At 38.1% G+C, this 19,691-nt stretch overlaps 1 protein-coding gene across 2 annotated transcripts in view; it reads right to left on the bottom strand.

Annotated features, from left to right (window-relative positions):
- The window catches only part of anxa11a (annexin A11a), a 92,629-nt gene that overhangs the window by 51,031 nt on the left and 21,907 nt on the right, over positions 1-19,691 (bottom strand). For both annotated transcript variants that reach the window (XM_039772981.1, XM_039772991.1), the window contains exon 2: positions 6,303-6,555. In XM_039772981.1, coding sequence (XP_039628915.1) covers positions 6,303-6,546 — 244 coding nt within the window. In that variant the 5' untranslated portion in view covers positions 6,547-6,555. The remainder of the gene's footprint in view (positions 1-6,302; positions 6,556-19,691) is intronic.

Genomic DNA, 19,691 nt, shown 5'->3' with positions numbered 1-19,691 from the left:
TTAAGCTTTTCACTTTGTTATAAAGTTTAGGGCAACACATTTTGACTGAAATGTTGTCAGCTTGGCATTTTTGGGTTTTTTTTGTAACTTCTTTTTTATTTTTGCATTGGCTACCTCATGTATTCAACGTTGTTGCAGCTATGCACTGCACAGAAAATTGTTTGGGGAACGGTAATCAAGAGAATCATACTCTAGTATAGATTTCTGGACAAGCCCTGCTTATGAAACTTCACAGATTTCAAAGTTTGATTGACATTTCTGACAAGGGGGATAGAACCTGATACAATACCGGTCTTGATCACCCTACCATTATAGAGGAAACACATTTTTTGCATATTTTCATGGTTTTTCAAGTTTTGCAATTACATCCCAAAAGCATAGCACAAGTCCTTCGGGCCTTAAGCCCAAGCATGCAGTCAGTGATGTGGCTTTGAGAGAACATAAAGGTGTTTAAATAAACTTCGAGCCGGTGTATTGCATAAAAATGTGAGGCTACTAAAGCATTTTTTTAACACAATTCTAGGGAATGACCTTTATTTCAATTTGGGCTCAAAAGTAATTGGACAAATTAAATAACTGGAAATAAAATGTTCTGTACATTTCTAATACTTGGTTGAAAACCCTTTGCTGGCAATGACAGCCTGAAACAGCCTCTTGAACTCATGGAGATCACCAGATGCTGGGTTTCCTCCTTTTAATGCTCTGCCAGGCCTTTACTGCAGCAGCTTTCAGTTGCTGTTTGTTTGTGGGTCTTTCTGTCCGAAGTTTAGTCTTTAACAAGTGAAATGCATACTCAATTGGGTTAAGATCAGGTGACTGACTTGGCTATTCAAGAATTTTCCACTTCTTTGCTTTGATAAAGTCCTGGGTTGCTTTGGCTGTATGTTTTGGGTCATTGTCCATCTGTATCATGAAACGCTGCCCAATCAATTTGACTGCATTTAGCTGGATTTGAGCAGACAGTATGTCTCTGAACACCTCAGAATTCATTCGGCTGCTTCTGTCCTGTGCCACATCATCAATAAACACTAGTGTCCCAGTGCCACTGGCAGCCATGCACGCCAAGCATCACACTGCCTCCAACGTGTTTTACAGATGATGTGGTATGCTTTGGATAATGAGCTGTTCCACGCCTTCTCCATACTTTTTTCTTGCCATCATTCTGGTATAGGGTGATCTTGATTTCATCTGTCCAAAGAATGTTTTTCCAGAACTGTGCTGGCTTTTTAGATGTTCTTTAGCAAAGTCCAATCTAGCCTTTCTATTCTTGAGGCTTATAAGTGGCTTGCACCTTGCAGTGCACACACTGTATTTACTTTCATGCAGTCCTCTTTTTATGGTAGACTTGGATATTGATACGCCTACCCCTTGGAGAGTGTTGTTCACTTGGTTGGCTGTTGTGAAGGGGTTTCTCTTCACCATGGAAATGATTCTGTGATCATCCACCACTGTTGTTTCCGTGGACGTCCAGGTCTTTTTGCATTGTCGAGTTTACCAGTGCTTGCTTTCTTTCTCAGGGTGTACCAAACTGTAGATTTTGGCACTCGTACTATTGTAGCAATTTCTCAGAAGGGTTTTTCTGTTTTCGCAGCTTAAGGATGGCTTCTTTCACCTGCATGGAGAGCTCCTTTGACCGCATGTCGTCTGTTCACAGCAAAATCTTCCACATGCAAGCACCACACCTCAAATCAACTCCAGGCCTTTTATCTGCTTAATTGATAATGACATAACGACGGACTTGCCCACACCTGCCCATGAAATAGCCTTTGAGTCAATTGTCCAATTACTTTTGAGCCCCTGAAATGAAGGGATTGTGTTAACAAAATGCTTTAGTTGCCTCACATTTTTATGCAATCTTTTTGTTCAACCTACTGAATTAAAGCTGAAAGTCTGCACTTCAACTGCATCGGAGTTGTTTCTTTTAAAATTCATTGTAGTAATGTACAGAACCAAAATTAGAAAAAAGTTGTCTCTGTCCAAATATTTATGGACCTAACTGTATTTCCCACAGGTTCAATGTATTAGCATTCTCAACATCAACTTTTGCATTGTTTCCTAGGAATGCAATCCCTGCAAAAGTTAAGGATTGACTATTTACAAAATATAGCACTTGCCTTAACTTTGAAAAGAATAATAATTTCATGATTTGCATGTGTTATACTATTAATTGTGAAATAAGAGATGAATTCTGCAACATAATGATAGCTGAACAAGCTGCAGCTTAAGCAGTGGGAGGTGTCGCAGTTTCAAGACCGTTAACGTTGGAATCGAGATTTCAGTCTCGGTTTGGGAACCATTACGCACCTAGTTTATGGGTGAGGTCAGGGTAAATGATTTCTCAAATTTGTTATGTTACAACAATACTTAACTTGTGATCTGCAACGATTACATATAGCTTTGATTTTATTTTATGGTTTTAATCCGTAGAAAGTCCACACATCTGGTTTAAGTGGCAAAGACGCTGATTTCAGTTAAGGGAGGACTACCAGTTTATGTAGTCCTACCTGTAGCCAGACCCTTCCCATTCTATGTGATGTGAAGTGCTTTTTCTGTAGAAAGCCTTAAACTGGTAACACCTACTGGATCAGATGCCAAAAATGGAGATAAGCAAAAATGTACATATAGTATTTGAGCAGGACAGGGATTCATAGGATCAATCTTGAGACTTGCAGAGTCGAAATCGAATTGTTTGATCAATTTTTAAACAATTACTAATCGGAAAATCAAATGAAAACAGTTAGGATGCCACCCCAGGCCAGGACTTGGAGCAGGCACAACTTATGCAAGCGTAGGACTGTTTATTTATAATTCAGGACCATGAATAAAATATGATCTGAATTGTATATGGAGGCAATGTCAAAGTGGTTAGTTAGACAGCATTGTGTGGTGGAGTGATACAAAATATCTATCAACTTAATATACAGAGTATGTCTTTATTTTTAAGCTAGACATATCAATTGTAATTTTAGTGTTTTATGAGGGATGTTTTATTTCATTGATGAGGACAGCGGTTCTTTGATGTTTACCTAACCAAACTTCCCAGTCTTTAGGACTGACTTAGGATGAGGAATTTGTGGTGAGGGTGATGTAGCTTCAGACCAGCTTGGCAAGGGTGCCTGTAAAACATACTAGCTGGCAAGCTTCATCTAAACAAATGGTATCCACTAGTGAAAGGCAGTTGTGAAAAGGCATTGTGTGTTTTTTCTCTCTCTCTCTCTCTCATACATTGAGGAGCACAACTCGGCAGCCATATTGAGACATATGCCTATCCTGTACAACTCTGACTAGAAATGATGACTTGATCAGAGACATTTAGGTCTCTATAAGTCTGTGTGCCAACTTGAAACTATATACTGTATACAGTGATCCCTCGCTATATCGCACTTCAACTTTCGCGGCTTCACTCCATCGCGGATTTTAAATGTAAGCATATCTAAATATATATCACGGATTTTTCGTTGGTTCGCAGATTTCTGCGGACAATGGGTCTTTTAATTTATGGTACACGCTTCCTCAGTTTGTTTGCCCAGTTGATTTCATACAAGGGACGCTATTGGCAGATGGCTTAGAAGCTACCCAATCAGAGCATGTATTATGTATTAAATAGAACTCCTCAATGATATACGATGTGCTTCCCGCGCGGTGCTTGATTGTTTGCTTTTCTCAGTCTCTCTCACTCTCTCTGCCTGACGGAGGGGATGCGAGTAGAGGAGCTGTTTGCACAGAGGCTATTTGCCTAGAGGATACGGACGCTCCTCTAAAAAATGACGCTTTATCACAGTGCTTCGGCATACTTAAAAGCCCAAAAGCACGTATTAATTTTTTGATTGTTTGCTTTCTCTCGCACGCGCGCTCTCTCTCTCTCTGACATTCTCTGCTCCTGACACGCATTCCTCTGAAGAGAAGATGTGTTTGCATTCTTTTAATTGTGAGAAAGAACTGTCATCTCTGTCTTGTCATGGAGCACAGTTTAAACTTTTGACTAAAGGGTGTTATTTCATGTCTAGAGGGCTCTAACAATGTTAACAGTGTGGGAGAGTTTATAAGGGCTTAAAATATATAAAAATAACTACACAAACATATGGTTTCTACTTTGCGGATTTTTACCTATTGTGGGGGGTTCTGGAACGCAACCCCTGCGATCGAGGAGGGATTACTATATAGCATTTATCAGGTTGTATGGTTGCCAATATTCACATGTACTTTGCTTTATTATTATTTTATGAATAATGTGTAACTTCACTCCTGCTTGTCCTTTTACTCTATCCCGAGGTTTCTTCCATTTTTCCCTACAAGGTTTTTATTGGGAGTTTTTCCTTGTCTTCTCAGAGAGTCAAGGCTGGGGGGCTGTCAAAAGGCAGGGCCTGTTAAAGCCCATTGCGGCACTTCCTGAGTGATTTTGGGCTATACAAAAATAAACTGTATTGTATTGTATGTAATTGCCCGAGGTTACGAGTAAAGTGGCGAGAAGTGCTAAAGTATAATACCTTATAAACAGAGGCATTCTGATAACGTCTACACAATGAAGAGTACAAAACAGGAAAGTGGAGTCAAATGGCACTGTATCAAGACCAAACATAATGTAATATAGAAATATGCCCACTGCAAGTAAACAAGCAATAAAGGATCTTATTATAGAAATGGGTTTGTTTGGTTTTATTCTTCAGATTTGTTGTGTGTGTGCGCAGTGTAAACATGTTTGTATACAGCACTGCAAAACCATGACTTCTCCAAACCCTGTTCCCCAAAAACCCAACCCATTCCCCAGAGGTGCCATCCCCTATTCTATCAAGGATAATCTGACTGCCTGTTTTAAAGATACTCCCTCAGTGGTGACCTTAATCTTTCCATCTTGGTGTCAAAGTATTTTGATTCTATTTGGGAAAATGAAAAGACTGAAAAAAGATGTAAACCAAACAAATAAGTGCTGAAGCAGCTAAACAGTGTCCAGTGTCAAGTCATCCACCAATTGCTTCCTAGGTTTATCTTTTGTACTATACTAGTATTGCTATCACAAATTAATGTGTACTTAAAGCTCTTAGTTAAACAGGGATTGCTAAGTTAGTATAGTGTGTGAGATGTGGCGGCTTGTCATCCCGGCCAATACCCCCAGGCCACCAGATGGAGCCCTCCCTGCAGTATGGAGGTGCCCCGAAGACCAGCAGGGAGTAATGGGACATGTAGTTTTTATACAATACCCTGCTGGATACCACAGGGGCCGCAAGAGGGATCTGCAGGGAGGACCGAAGACTACTTTGTGCCCTTTAACCCGGAAGTTCGTCAAAGGAAGAGCGATGGGCTTCCGGGGTGAAAAAATGGACTTGTACCTGACCCGGAAGGGATTGAGAGTCACATGGACTGGGGATTGGAACACTTCCGGGTCAGGGAATATAAAAGGACTATGGGAGTTCCCAGACGGCGAGCTGAGCTGGGTGGAAGGGTGGCAACGTGTCTGGGAGTTGGAGGATTGTTTATTGTGTATTACTGGTTTATGAGAATAGTGGAGGAGAGGGTGCTTTGTGCACTGTGGCGATTAAATAAAGTCAACAATTGGACTTTTACTTGGTGTCTGGAGTCGTGGACAGGGGTTCAAGGGAGTGATAGCACCCCCTATCTGTCACAAGTGTTACAAGTTAAAAAGTGTTACCTCACCCTGGCATAAAGAATTCCAGTACTGCTAAAGCCCAGACACAGTTGGCACCCCACCAGCAAATCAGATAACAGATAAGGATTGTGTCCTAACATCTACAGCAACATCTAACATGCCAATACTCATTTGGATCAGCCAGCAGGGCCTATTACAGTACTAAATGGTTTGTTAATGAAAGTATAAAATTATTACTTGTAATTGATTTGTGTTGTTGTTGTGGTTGCCAGTGTAGCTTCGAGACTGCACTGTAAGTAGAAGAACTTTTCGATAGTGCATTTCCCAAAACTGAACCGGTCTCATCGATGGAGACAACAGTCCATGCTGAATACAACACATTTCATTTATACCACTATTAACAAGGAAATAAATCTGTAACACTGACTCTTAATCTCTAGGCAGAATACAGGACGCATTTCCGTACATGGAAGGCTGGAGGACTTCTAAAGAAACAACATACAGTAGCCCTGTTATTTTTTTAAGAGAGTAACAAATACAATAAATGGCACAATTTAGTTAGCCAACTATTATATAATTATTCATTACAAGAACACTGGTAGGAAAAACTTTATATACTTTAAATCTACCTCTTTTTTTATTTAATTTTTTTCAGGAAAAACAAACAAACAATCTACTGTATTTGAAATGTCCTTACCTGGTGGAGGTACAGGTGGATAACCACCAGACTGTGGAGGGAATCCTCCTGGCTGCGGAGGGTAGCCACCAGACTGTGAAGGAAATCCTCCTGGCTGCGGAGGGTAGCCACCAGACTGTGGAGGGTAACTGCCTGGTTGAGGTGGGAAGCCACCAGCCTGTGGGTAGCCACCAGCTTGGGGAGGGTAGCCACCAGCTTGGGGAGGGTAGCCACCAGCCTGGGGAGGGTAGCCTGGATAACTCATTTTTTACAGCTGCAACATAAAAAAAATTAAAATTGAAAGACAAAGAAAAACATTTATCTCTCCATTTCATCGGCAGTAGTAAGCATTTTTCTAATTAATTCTTGTGCTATCGATTCACCAATCAGTAACTAGAGGGTGTGTTAGAGCCCACCCTCTCAACTTTGACGAGTGAAAGTGACAGTTTTATTTCAAGTTGTATTTCATGATGGTTTGGAGGAATGTTACGGACAAAATTAAATAAATAAATAAATAAGCAACAAAAACATATTTCGTGACACATTTATTTATTTATGCTCTCATTTCAAGACACATTTATTTATTTATTTATGCTCACATTTCACAGTACTTTTATTTATTTGCACTTTTATTTATTTATTTAATTTTGTCCGAAATATTCCTCCATACATGAGCGGGCAGTACATACTGAACGAGAATTCAGCAGACTAGCATGACGGAGGGAGCTGAATTGACGTCCTTCTCCTCTCCTCCCGTTCCACACTCCGCGCTGTGCTCCCCCATCCCTCCGCCTGGCAAGAGAAGGCACGATTGCAGTCCGCCAGTTTTCAGTCACGGACGATTGTGTGGTGGTTCGTTCCGTGCATTGTTACAATGTTGCTTTTCTTGCCAATTTATTACATTACCGATTTTTCAAATGTTAATTTTTCTCCCTGTGCTTAAAAATCATTAAAAAACCAGCCTGATTATGCGGCCTATGTACGCCGCGGGTTGGCTAGTATTAACAAATACATTAAAACTTTATTATTTATCTTAAATACTGTGACAATGTAGTAAGGGCAGTATAATAAAAAAAAAATTCTTTTTGAACATGGTTTATATTTATTTCACATGCAAATATATAGAAATTGTTAATTGTTAATTTACTTAATCTGCTCTCAGTCAGAAATTTCAGTCTTTTTTTGTTTGTTCATCTAGAAAGTGGCAGAAGATCTACTGTATATTCCACACATGCACATCAGCGTGAAGGAAGAAGGGGGAGATGTGACAAGTTGTATTTTTCTATTAAAAAAAAGGCCTGTATACTTGGTAAAATTTAACTTTTAACTATTTTATAATTAATACTCTATACTCTTAATAATCTAGGTGGGCTAGATGTTACCATACAATGGTTCATTGACGTCTCCTATTGAGAAAGAGAGAGAGAGCAAGGAAGATTGAGAGAAGAATAAGTATAAATACAGTTAGTCCATAAGCTACCTTAATGGACTTTTCGATACTCACCAGCAAGATGGTTATCAGACTGCCAATCCCTGCCAATGTCTTGCAAATAAATTTTATCACTATTAAAATTCTTTACTTGAATAAAGAGAATGTAATCTCTAAGTCTGCTCACTTGTAAGCAGGAGAACAGCAGGAATGGTTGATTCTGTTTTAAAGCACAAGTCTCCTCTTAAGTTCGACAAAAACATGAAGCGTTTAGGTATTCTCCATATATTATCTTGGGATACTGGAATTAGTGCTGGGCGGTATACCGGTTCATACTGAAAACCGTTTTTTATTTTTGTTATGATATGGATTTTTCTTATACCGCAACACCGGTTTAAATTGCCTAAACAACGTTCGGAACGTGGCGCAGCAGGAAACTGTTTAAGGGGGGACCTTTTTCACTGCTACACCGCTAACCTGTAGCAGACGATAAAGTTGAACATGATGACAGAGAAGAACTTTTGCCGAAAAAAATTAGTCACATCCGTTGCCTGGAGATAATTTGGTTTTAAAAGGTCGAATTTGGACCATTATGCTCAAATCTGTGAATATTGTTTCTATACTACTGGATAATACTGCAAGCCAAGTTGTACGTGTTTAATTTTTTTTCAATACTGTGTAATGTACCTGGGTACTGTGTAATAGTGTGATGACATGTTGACTTTATTCTCGTAATTTGTCATTAAAGTAGAACATTGTAAATTAATCTTCATCTTAAAATGAATATTTAATTACTAGATTTTCTCAAACCCGTCATAAGTTATGTAGCACATTAAATGCTTTGTGTTAAGTGTTCCCCAAGCCATATAAATTTTCATGATGAAATGCATTAAAGCATGTATTAATCATGTGGGGGCACGGTGGCGTGGAGGTTGCCCTGCTCAGGTGTACCCTGCCTTAAATTTGCATGTTTTTCTGGTGGGTTTACTCGGCATGTTTCAGTTTCCTTTCAAAGTCATGTAGGATGTGGGGTTTTGTTATGCTATATTAACCCTGCTAGAGTATGTATTGTTCGTATTCACCCTGCGATGTGCTGGCACCCCGTACAGGATTTCCTCCTGCCTCGCACACAATGCTTGCTGAGATGGGCGCAACCCTGAATGGATGGCATAATTAAACATGTATAATGAAGATTTTTTTTTTAAAGTTCTGAACATTCCATGGTCTAAGTTTTTAGCTAGTTTTAATTTCACAAAGACGTTTATCGTGTGGTGATTGGTTATGTGAAGAAAGAAAAAGGAAGTATGGGAACTGGGGGTTTGGTATGTCAGACAGAAACAGCATGCATGAAATAAAGAAAGCCTGCTCAGAAGAACATCCATTGAATTTTGTGTTCGTGTCTCCGACCACTAGATCACGAACCCAAAATGTACACAATATTTAACTTAAACCTGTGCGATACCCATTCATAAATCCAGTTTTTTGGAAGCTCATCACACCTGCCATAAAGTTCTCTACACTGAACGTACATCTGGGAACCTCTTACTGCGAAGGAGCAGCACTACCGCCACTCATTTTAACTGCTCTTCCACAATCCCCATTATTCTATAGTGTTGATCCCAAGTATTTAAACTCATTCACCTTCGCCAACTCTACTCCCTGCATCCTCACCATTCCACTGACCTCCCTCTCATTTACACACATGTATTCTGTCTTCTTCCTACTGACCTACATTACTCTCCTAAGGAGTGGTACTTCTCTACAATTCCCGACTTCTTCATACAATACCAGAGCTCCTCTCGAGCCACCCTGTCATATGCTTTCTCCAGGTCCACAAAGATGCAATGCAACTCCTTCTGGCATTCTCTATACTTCTCCAACAATATCCTCAGAGCAAACATAGCACACTTCTCCACTCTTTGGACATCCTTTCACTTTCCAAGATTACATTAAACAATCTGGTTAAAAACTCCACTGCCATCTCTCCTAAACACCCCCATGTTTCCACAGGTATGTCATCTGAAGCAACGGCCTTTCTATTTTTCATCCACTTCATAGCTGTCCTTACCTTCCTCTTTGCTAATCTGTTGTACTTCCTGATTCACTATATCCACATCATCCAACCTCTCTCTCTCTCTCTCTCATTCTCTTCATTCATCAGCCTCTCAAAGTACTCTTTCCATCTGCTCAACATACACTCCTCGCTTGTGAGTATGTTTCCATCTATATCCCCCTAACCTGCTGCACATCTTTCCCAGCTCGGTCCCTCTGTCTAGCCAATCAGTACAGGTCCAGAATTTTCTCCCTCCTTAGAAAGATTACACATTAAATATACAAAATTATTTAAGCTGCAAATTGCTCATCTCTGTGTCTTACAAATAATTTAAAGGTCATAAATCACTGAAACTCAAACATAATGACAGTTATTTAGCACTTAACACACTGCCCATTGCACATTTTAAACCGCACATTTATGAAATGCTAATTAAATATATGTATCTCATATTGTACAAATTTTCCAAAACGTACGCTAAAGATACATTTTCTGAAAATAAGATCAAGGTTTTGAATTGTTTTACAGTAAAAAAAAAACAAGTTTAAGCTGTCTGATGTACTAACAAAATTGAAGAGAGATCTGTTGATAATGAAAAATTGATTGTAGCTCAGCAGCTATCTTTTCATTGCATTTCTTGTATAATTTCAGGCACCACAGTTTGAGAAAATTTGTTTCTCAAGGGCAGTATGTATCTGGTGTCAAGGGTTTGAATGAATCTTATAAATCCATGTAGTGGTTATATAGTTATGGGGACCTTCCTTTTGTATAAAAGTATGTATTAGCACTCATTACAATGTTCCAACTGCATGGATCTTTTGTAAATGGAGTGGAATTAGCAAATGCTTGCATTAAAGACTACTTTTTTAGGAAATCATTTCAGCCATTACCGCGATTGTCAATTTCTGTTTTTGCCATGCATTACTTATAATCCACAACACAGTTGTATTTCAAGCGATGAAACAAATTTTTTTGTGTTATGTTTAGTTAGAGCAATGATTTTTTGACTGAGCTTACATTTGATGTCCCTTTGTTCAGCATTCTATTGGCTGAAGACAAAATACAACCAAATAATCAACACTGCAACTTTTGTAGATACTAATTTGTCTTCATTTGTATCAGGCTTGTCCTTACCTGGCTTAGGTTCAGCATCAATACTTAAGCTTTCTCATGTCCAGCATGCTGTTTTTGTTAGGTTAAGAATGAAGACAGACAAGGGAAAGAATGTGACCTAAAATTACAGCTGTCTCTAGATGCTGAAGATTTTTAAGGGGACAGTGCATGAAAACACACAGTAAGAAAATAGCCTTTTTCAAACATAGTTCCGTGGTAAAAGTACATTTTTGATATACTGACCAGCCCTACAAATTCCTGTAATCTCACACTGAAATTCAAAATCTCACAATTCAACTTAATAAAAAGGGAAATCCTGCTGTTATTTTAGGACCTTTATGATAAAAAGTCGAGGCTTTAACTATATTATTATTTTTATATAATAAAAATGCATCATTTATTTAGGATTTGCAGGTGTGATGATGTGACCAACACGCTGCAAGTTTGGCATTTTACAGTTGAATTAATGATAGTAAAATTAACTGCTATTCAATAAGAAACACAATACAAATCCCAAATTACTGGGAAAAAAAACAAAACATTGCATCCATCCATGCAGGCAGTTCCTGGATGATGAAGGAATTGATTCCATTGACTGGCCTCATGCTTACCTGACCTAATTCCAATAAAATCCTCTGGGACATGACGTTTCGGTCCATCCAAGTTCCACCTCAGACAGTCCTGGAGCTCAGTGATGCCCTGGTCCAGATCTAGGAGGAGATCCCCCAGGACATCATCCATTATCTCATTAGGGGCATGCTCTGCCATTGTCAGGCAAGCACGTGGGGGCCCTACAAACTAAGGAGTATGATTTGGAGATGCTGCAATGAAATTTCGACAAAATCGATTAGCGTGCCGCATAATTTTGTCACTTTGATTTTTGGGGTGCCTTTGACTTCAGCCCTCTGTAGGTTGATAATTTTCATTTCCATCAAACGATGTGGCACCCTTTCATTCCTAACACATTACCCAGTCTGTATCAGTATAGATATCCAACATGATTTTTTCCCCACTGAGATCTGATGCATTTTCAAAGTGTTACTTTAATTTTTTAGCAGTTTATATACAGTATATACACTGTGTGCACAATTATTAGGCAAGTGAGTATTTTGACCATATCATCATTTTTAATGCGTATATTCCAACTCCAAGCTGTATTAACTTGAATGCTTATTGGATTTAAGCACGTCAGGTGATGTGTATTTGTGTAATGAGGGAAGGTGTGGCCTAAGGAGATCAACATCCTATATCAAGGTGTGCAGAATTATTAGGCAGCTAGTTTTCCTCAGGCAAAATGGGCCAAAAAAGAGATTTAACTGACTCTGAAAAGTCAAAAATTGTAAAAAGTCTTTCAGAGGGATAGAGCACTTTTGGAATTGCTAAGATATTGGTGTGTGATCACAGAACCATCAAACATTTTGTTGCAAATAGTCAACAGGGTCGCAAGAAACGTGTTGAGAACAAAAGACGCAAATTAGCTGCCAAAGATTAGAGAAGACTCAAACGTGAAGCTACCGGGAACCCATTATCCTCCAGTACTTTCATATTCCAGAGCTGCAACCTACCTGGAGTACCCAGAAGTACAAGGTGTTCAGTGCTCAAAGACATGGCCAAGGTAAGGAGGGCTGAAACCCAACCACCACTGAACAAGAAACATAAGTTGAAACGTCAAAACTGGGCCAAGAAATATCTGAAGACAGATTTTTTCAAAGGTTTTATGGACCGATGAGATGAGAGTGACTCTTGATGGACCAGATGGATGGACCTGTGGATCAGTAATGGGCACAGAGCTCCACTCCAACGTGGAGGTGGGGTACTGGTATGAGCTGGTATTTTTAAAGATGAGCTAGTTGGACCTTTTTGCATTGAAGATGAACTCAAAATTAACTCCCAAACCTACTGCCAGTTTTTCGAAGACACTTTCTTCAAACAGTGATACAGGAAGAAGACCATGATTTTTATGCAGGCCAATGCTCCATCACTTTCATCGAAGTTCTCCACTGCGTGACCAGCCAGTAAAGGCCTTAAAGATGAAGGAATAATGACATGGCCCCCCTTCCTCATCTGACCTAAACCCTATCGAGAACTTGTGGGCACTTCTTAAACACTAGATTTACGGGGGAGAAAACAATACACCTCTCTGAAGAGTGTCTGGGAGGCTGTAGTCACTGCTCCACAAAAAGCTGATCGTCAACAGATCAAGAAACTGGCAGACTCCATGAATGGAAAGGCTTATGACTGTTATTGGAAAGAAGGGTGGCTATATTGGTCATTGATTGATTGATTTATTTTTTTTTTAAATGTCAGAGATGTTTATTTGTAAATTTTGAGGTGTTTGTTTATTATTCTCACTATAACAGATGAAAATAAACAAGTGAGATGGGAAAATTTTCATTTTTCCTTTAGTTGCATAATAAATCTGCACACTAATAGTTGCCTAATAATTGTGCGCACATATGTATTCCCCTGATGATGTTCACACTCACATTTCCGTTGTGAAACATTCAGGTTTCAGGTTTATTAACATTTTGGATTGACTGATAGCACTGTGTTTGTTCCATATTAAAATTAATCCTCAAAAATACAACTTGCCTAATAATTCTGCACTCCCTGTAGTCAGCAAATTGGTACATCCATGCTTGGACCAGCTGTAGCTTATCCTGCCATTTATCAGTAAGAGATAGATGCTGCAATGATTATTGCCACTGACAACCCCAAAATGATCAGATTAAGAAAGGAAGACTTAGCCTTTGCTGGATAATATATAAATGAAGAGAGGAAAAGTCTAGAAGTAGGAAAATGAGTGGAAGCAAGGGAAAAGTAATAGAGCACGTGGAAGTAAGAAAATCAGACACCTCAGACCAAAATCTAAACAAGGGTCAGTCCCAAAATCTATGCATAAATGTACGTGGGTTGCTCAAGGAGCAAAAGTGACAATTTGGGTCAGATAAAAATCCCCAAGAATATTGTTTATGGGGGTAACATATAATCAGTGGACAACTATAAATTGAATTTGTTCATTATTATGATTCTTCAAAACCAATGACATATTTTTAAGAAATAAATTCTATGAAATTGAAGGAGTGTCAGAGAAAATTCTGAGCCACACTGACTTTATTGATAATGGGCAGCAAATATGATGCCTTACAATGCACTGCATATAACATAGACATTAGTTTGTGACCAGGAGACAGAGTAAGTGAGAAATTATACAAACAATGGGAAGCAAGGGCAGCAGCGACTGGAAGCACACAAGATACGTTAAACTTTTCAGTAAGGTACTTTTTGGACTGACAACATTCCCATTGCTTGTAACTGGACCATAGCAACTAGATGTACACGCAGATGCGCACACAAATATTTGTCCTTTTATTAAAGTAGATAATATATACAATATCTCCTACATACCAGTCTTCAAGTTATAAACAGGCATGTCCAAAAAAATAAGAATTATTTAAATAAATGAAAAACTAAAAAATGCAGCGTAACGTTTAATTTTGTGGAAGTGCACAAATTAGTTTGCATGTCTGGTGATAGGTGGAGGGCAAAACCCACGCTATTATTGTTTACATTCTCTGTCACATGTGTGCATCCTCTACAAGTGGTTGTGCTTTTGGTTGTATCTTTCTCTGTTTATGTTGAGTTAACATGCTTTATTTCAAGCCAAAGATGTCTGGAAATAAGTGTGCTCAATAACATGTCGACACAGTTGGAAACTCATTAAGGGTAAGTTCTTCTTCACTCAGAGGATCACATTAACATGCCATACAAAACCAAGCAGTGTGGTGGAGTACAGGAGCAAAAGGCCCTTCAGTCGGATCTCACAAACAGTTTGTTCTCATCGACTTGTCCTAATTCACTCTAATGTATGATCGTCAGATATGAGCAACCCATTGAAGTACTGTGGGCTTAGCAAGAGCTTTTACTTTGATATACTCAAACTGGAGTTAGTGCCGGAAGTAGTTTTCTTGTGATTTTTTTTTTTGTCCTCGCTTCAAAACCTTCCATGAATCTTCGCCGTAGGTATCAATATTAAGTATTATGGGCAATAGGTGTTGAGTGATGATAACATCCAATTGCTCACTGTGTGTGTTCCGGACAGAAGTGAATTTAAAGACAATCGTGGGGACTCATTCACTAGCGGTAGGTGGGTCTACTGTACCAAGATCAGCTGATGGAAAACAATGACAGTAAAAAATAACTTTCAGTTGGTTTTATTAAAATGCACTAGAAATCTTTAACAAAAATATTAACTTTAAAAAGCACTTTCTTGTGCACTGTACAGTACTAATATATTTTTAATAGGACTTGAGAAGAGGTGGGTTAGGTCTCCAAACGTAGGCTACCTGATAGCGTAACAACAAAAAATGAACTTTCTGTTGTTTATTGTTAAAATACACAGGAAATCTGTAACAAAATACTAATATTAACATTTAAAAGCATTTTCCTATGTAAAAATAGTAAATAATAATAGAACACCAATACATCTGTATGCTATAAGTCTTTTTAAAATAGTCATCTTGCCCTTTAAATTTTAACTGCTAATTAAGAAGTGTTTGAAGAATTGCTCAATAAACTGAATTATGTAACCCCAATCCTCATAGACGAGGTTTAAACGAACAACTGTGACACAAGGAATGGGTACGCACAGAGCCAGTATTTTAAGTAATACCATTTTAGATTAAAATGCTGTAAAGGAGCAGTAATCTGACATATAATTGTATAGCATTTTAATTATTCCAAAAATAGGCTGTTAAAAGTAAAAGAATAAAGGTATTTACATCCACAAAACTGCTGCTTACTGGATGTTTTCTGCACTATTCTGAGTAACTAAAGTGAACTTAACTAAACTGAAAGTATTAATAAAAATATTTACAGTATGAAACACAGCACAAAGCAAATGTACGAAAGAACAACCTATGCATGAAAAATCAACCCTTATTATTAGGGGAAGGGTCAGAAGAATAAAAGGGGGTAATGTCATGCAATAGTACACTTATTTTTCAATATAAAATCTTATTTTGAATCTCATTGTCCATATATTTGTATAATTATACTTCTTTGTCACTTTAAAATAAGAATAAATAAGTTCCTGCCCACCAATACCACTTATAAAAAGAACAAGGAACAGCTTCCAACTACATTTCAAATAATATCTTATAATTCTTTTAGAACTTTGCTTTAAAATCAATTATTTAAGCAAAACAAAATCTAAATAGACCTTGAATATCCCTATAAAATGAGCCAATAGAACAATCATAAAATAATTAGGAATCACTGACATATGAGATGTTGAACTTTAAATGTTTAATTGATGTTTGGCAAATGGAGGACTTGCTGTAATATACTGTAGAAGCAATCTTGTTTCAAATGCTATTCCAACTTCAGTTAAGACACTATTTTCAGCTGCAGTCACCTCAATATGCTCTATAATCATGAGCTGCAAAAACCACAAAAGGATTGCATGTTAAAAACATTACCTAACAAACCCTTTAAAATTACAATAAGATGTGCCACATTTACATTGCAGAAGGCAGTACACAAGTGTTGATGAAATGGTATCCTTTTCTGAGTTGATCTGTGTCTTTAGTTGTCCCCTAATTCACTACTATTATTATACTTTGGTAAAGCAAAAGTGTGATAACTGGTGGATGTTAAGATTCAACAATACACCATAATTTTTTTTTACTGAAAAAAGAATAAATACAAGAAACCTTCAAACAAAGTGACCTTAAGATTAAAAATCATCCCTACCAAGTTTATTATAATTAATGAAAACTAAAATCAAAACTGAAACTATTATTAAAAAAAAATGTAAACTGAAATAAAATAACTAACAAAACCTAAATGATAAACTTAAACTAAATGAAATTATTAAAGTAGTTGGAAAGACTAACTGAAATAAAATAATAATTTACTAAAAATAATTTTAGTTTTCATTTTTGAATGAATATTCTTGCTGTTAGTTTTTAACCCTTATAACTTTTAACTCTAAAAAAGAAGTCATCCACCATGAGCCACCCGCACATGTTCATCCAGTTAACAGCAGCTGGTGATGGATAGCGGGTGTTCACACAGCATTTGCAGCAACAGAGCAAGCTGAATACGCGTGTAAAGTGGGTGGAATAGAAAGTGATTTACGTGCCTCCTTTCTTTGCACTTGTTGTATATCAAGATGCAATTCAAACGCCTGAAAACGGAATGTGCTGGTCAACAAAAACTTTACCATATGGACAGAAAAATCATAAGTGAGTAACATTTCAGTTTATTTCTCAGTTGCCTGCTTTTTGCTGCCAGTAGTTCACCTGCCACTTTGCACATGAAGTATACAAAGTATAGAGAAATTATAGTAATCATGAAAAAAATTTGACCTCAAGATTTGATGAACCTTGACGTTTTAGACCTCCCAGACTGCGAAAATACCGTTTTTTGGAATTCTGTCTGTGTGTGTGTGTGTGTATATATATATATAAACATGATAACTCAAAAACGCAACTAGACAGATGGATGAAATTAGGCATGTGGTTGTTACACCAAAATTGTAGATCTGTGTTAACTTTTGGGCAAATCCATTCACCAGAAGTGGTACTTTACTTGAACACATACAACTGCAGTCTGATTTATTCAACTTTAATTTTAAAATAATTGTTCAATATATTATTAATGTGTTTTGATTTCTTGCTGATGGTTCTTTAACGTACATAATATAATCATTGTCTTGCGGTTTACTCCTCAAATATCCATCCCCATATCTGAGTACACGAGAAAGTCTAGGGGAAACTATTACCGAATTTTGAAAATAAAATTGCACTGATTGAGAGACTTAAAAAAGTCATCATACAAGATCAGCATATTGTTGCTGACCAATCACTTTAACAACGAAGCAATACAAACCTTGTAAAATTCCTGAGTTAGCAATGTCGCCACTGAACTTCACGTCAAGTGATGAAAAGCGAAACATACTAATGTGTTTTTGCATTTATGCTATATTTATTAATTTATCTTTTCATATTTACAGCTCAAAATACCGGATATTGTGAAAATAATCCAGTAGCAGAATTACAGTGCATCTGGAAAGTATTCACAGTGCATCACGTTTTCCACATTTTGTTATGTTACAGCCTTATTCCAAAATAGATTAAATTCATTTTTTTCCACAGAATTCTACACACAACACCCCATAATGACAACGTTAAAAAGGTTTACTTGAGGTTTTTGCAAATTTATTAAAAATAAAAAAATTGAGAAAGCACATGCACATAAGTTTTCACAGCCTTTGCCATGAAGCTCAAAATTGAGCTCAGGTGCATCCTGTTTCCCCTGATCATCCTTGAGATGTTTCTGCAGCTTAATTGCAGTCCATCTGTGGTAAATTCAGTTGATTGGACATGGCACACACCTGTCTATATAAGGTCTCACAGTTGACAGTTCATGTCAGAGCACAAACTAAGCATGAAGTCAAAGGAATTGTCTGTAGACCTCAGAGACAGGATTGTCTCGAGGCACAAATCTGGGGAAGGTTACAGAAAAATTTCTGCTGCTTTGAAGGTCCCAAATGAGCACAGTGACCTCCATCATCCGTAAGTGGAAGAAGTTCGAAACCACCAGGACTCTTCCTAGAGCTGGCTGGCCATCTAAACTGAGCGATCAGGGGAGAGTCAGGGAGGTGACCAAGAACCCGATGGTCACTCTGTCAGAGCTCCAGAGGTCATCTGTGGAGAGAGGAGAACCTTCCAGAAGGACAACCATCTCTGCAGCAATCCACCAATCGGGCCTGTATGGTAGAGTGGCCAGAAGGAAGCCACTCCTTAGTAAAAGGCACATGGCAGCTCACCTGGAGTTTGCCAAAAGGCACCTGAAGGACTCTCAGACCATGAGAAACAAAATTCTCTGGTCTGATGAGACAAAGATTGAACTCTTTGGTGTGAATGTCAGGCGTCACGTTTGGAGGAAACCAGGCACGGCTCATCACCAGGGGCCTCATGTATAACGCCGTGCGTAGAACTCGCACTATAACATGGCGTAAGCACAAAAGCCGAAATGTATTTACGCACAGAAAAATCCAGATGCAGGAATCTGTGCGCATCTAACTTCCACGCTTCTTCCGCTACATACATCCCGATCAGCGTAAAACTAACGCCGGCACGCCATTATGTAACGCCCCAAATCCTCCCAGAATTACGCCTATTTGAATATGCAAATTAATATAAATCGCCCTTAAGCGCAGCCTTCTGTGAAAAGACAATGGGAAAAGCACGGGAAAATATAAGAATTTCAGCGAATACCAAGTGGAGGCAAATGAAAAACATACTATTTGTTCAAATAAACCGTGGTATAATCAACAAAAGGAAGTTGATCGAGTGACATAGTGTGTTGGAGAAACTTGAAAGCTCACATTCACAAATCGTACAGTGCCGGAAATAAAAAAGAAGTCACATATCAAAGTCGCGTGAAAAGCCGAGTTGTAAGCCTTCTGTCTGAGTGTCATATGAAAGCTTATTAGGGAACAGAGAAAAAAGGCACACAGTGAGGAAAAAGCACGAAATGTCAACTTCAATCTCGACATTTCCACTTTAATCACGTAGTTTATTTTGTCATTAAAGTAGAACATCATAAACTTCATCTTAAAATCGTTTAATTAACCAGTTTCTCAAATCACATCGTAATTAAAGTAGCACGTTAAATGCTTTGTTTTGTATTTGATCTTCTATGTGCTCTGTGTGTGTGAATCACTACTTGCTTTTAAACCGCTCTCTTCCTCCAACTGGACACAGAATCAATTACATTCGTAATATTACAGTTCTCTGAATAACTA

The sequence above is a fragment of the Polypterus senegalus genome, chromosome 1, assembly GCF_016835505.1.
Source record: "Polypterus senegalus isolate Bchr_013 chromosome 1, ASM1683550v1, whole genome shotgun sequence".
NCBI classification, from domain to species: domain Eukaryota; kingdom Metazoa; phylum Chordata; class Cladistia; order Polypteriformes; family Polypteridae; genus Polypterus; species Polypterus senegalus.
This window is presented reverse-complemented; position numbering and strand designations above follow the sequence as displayed.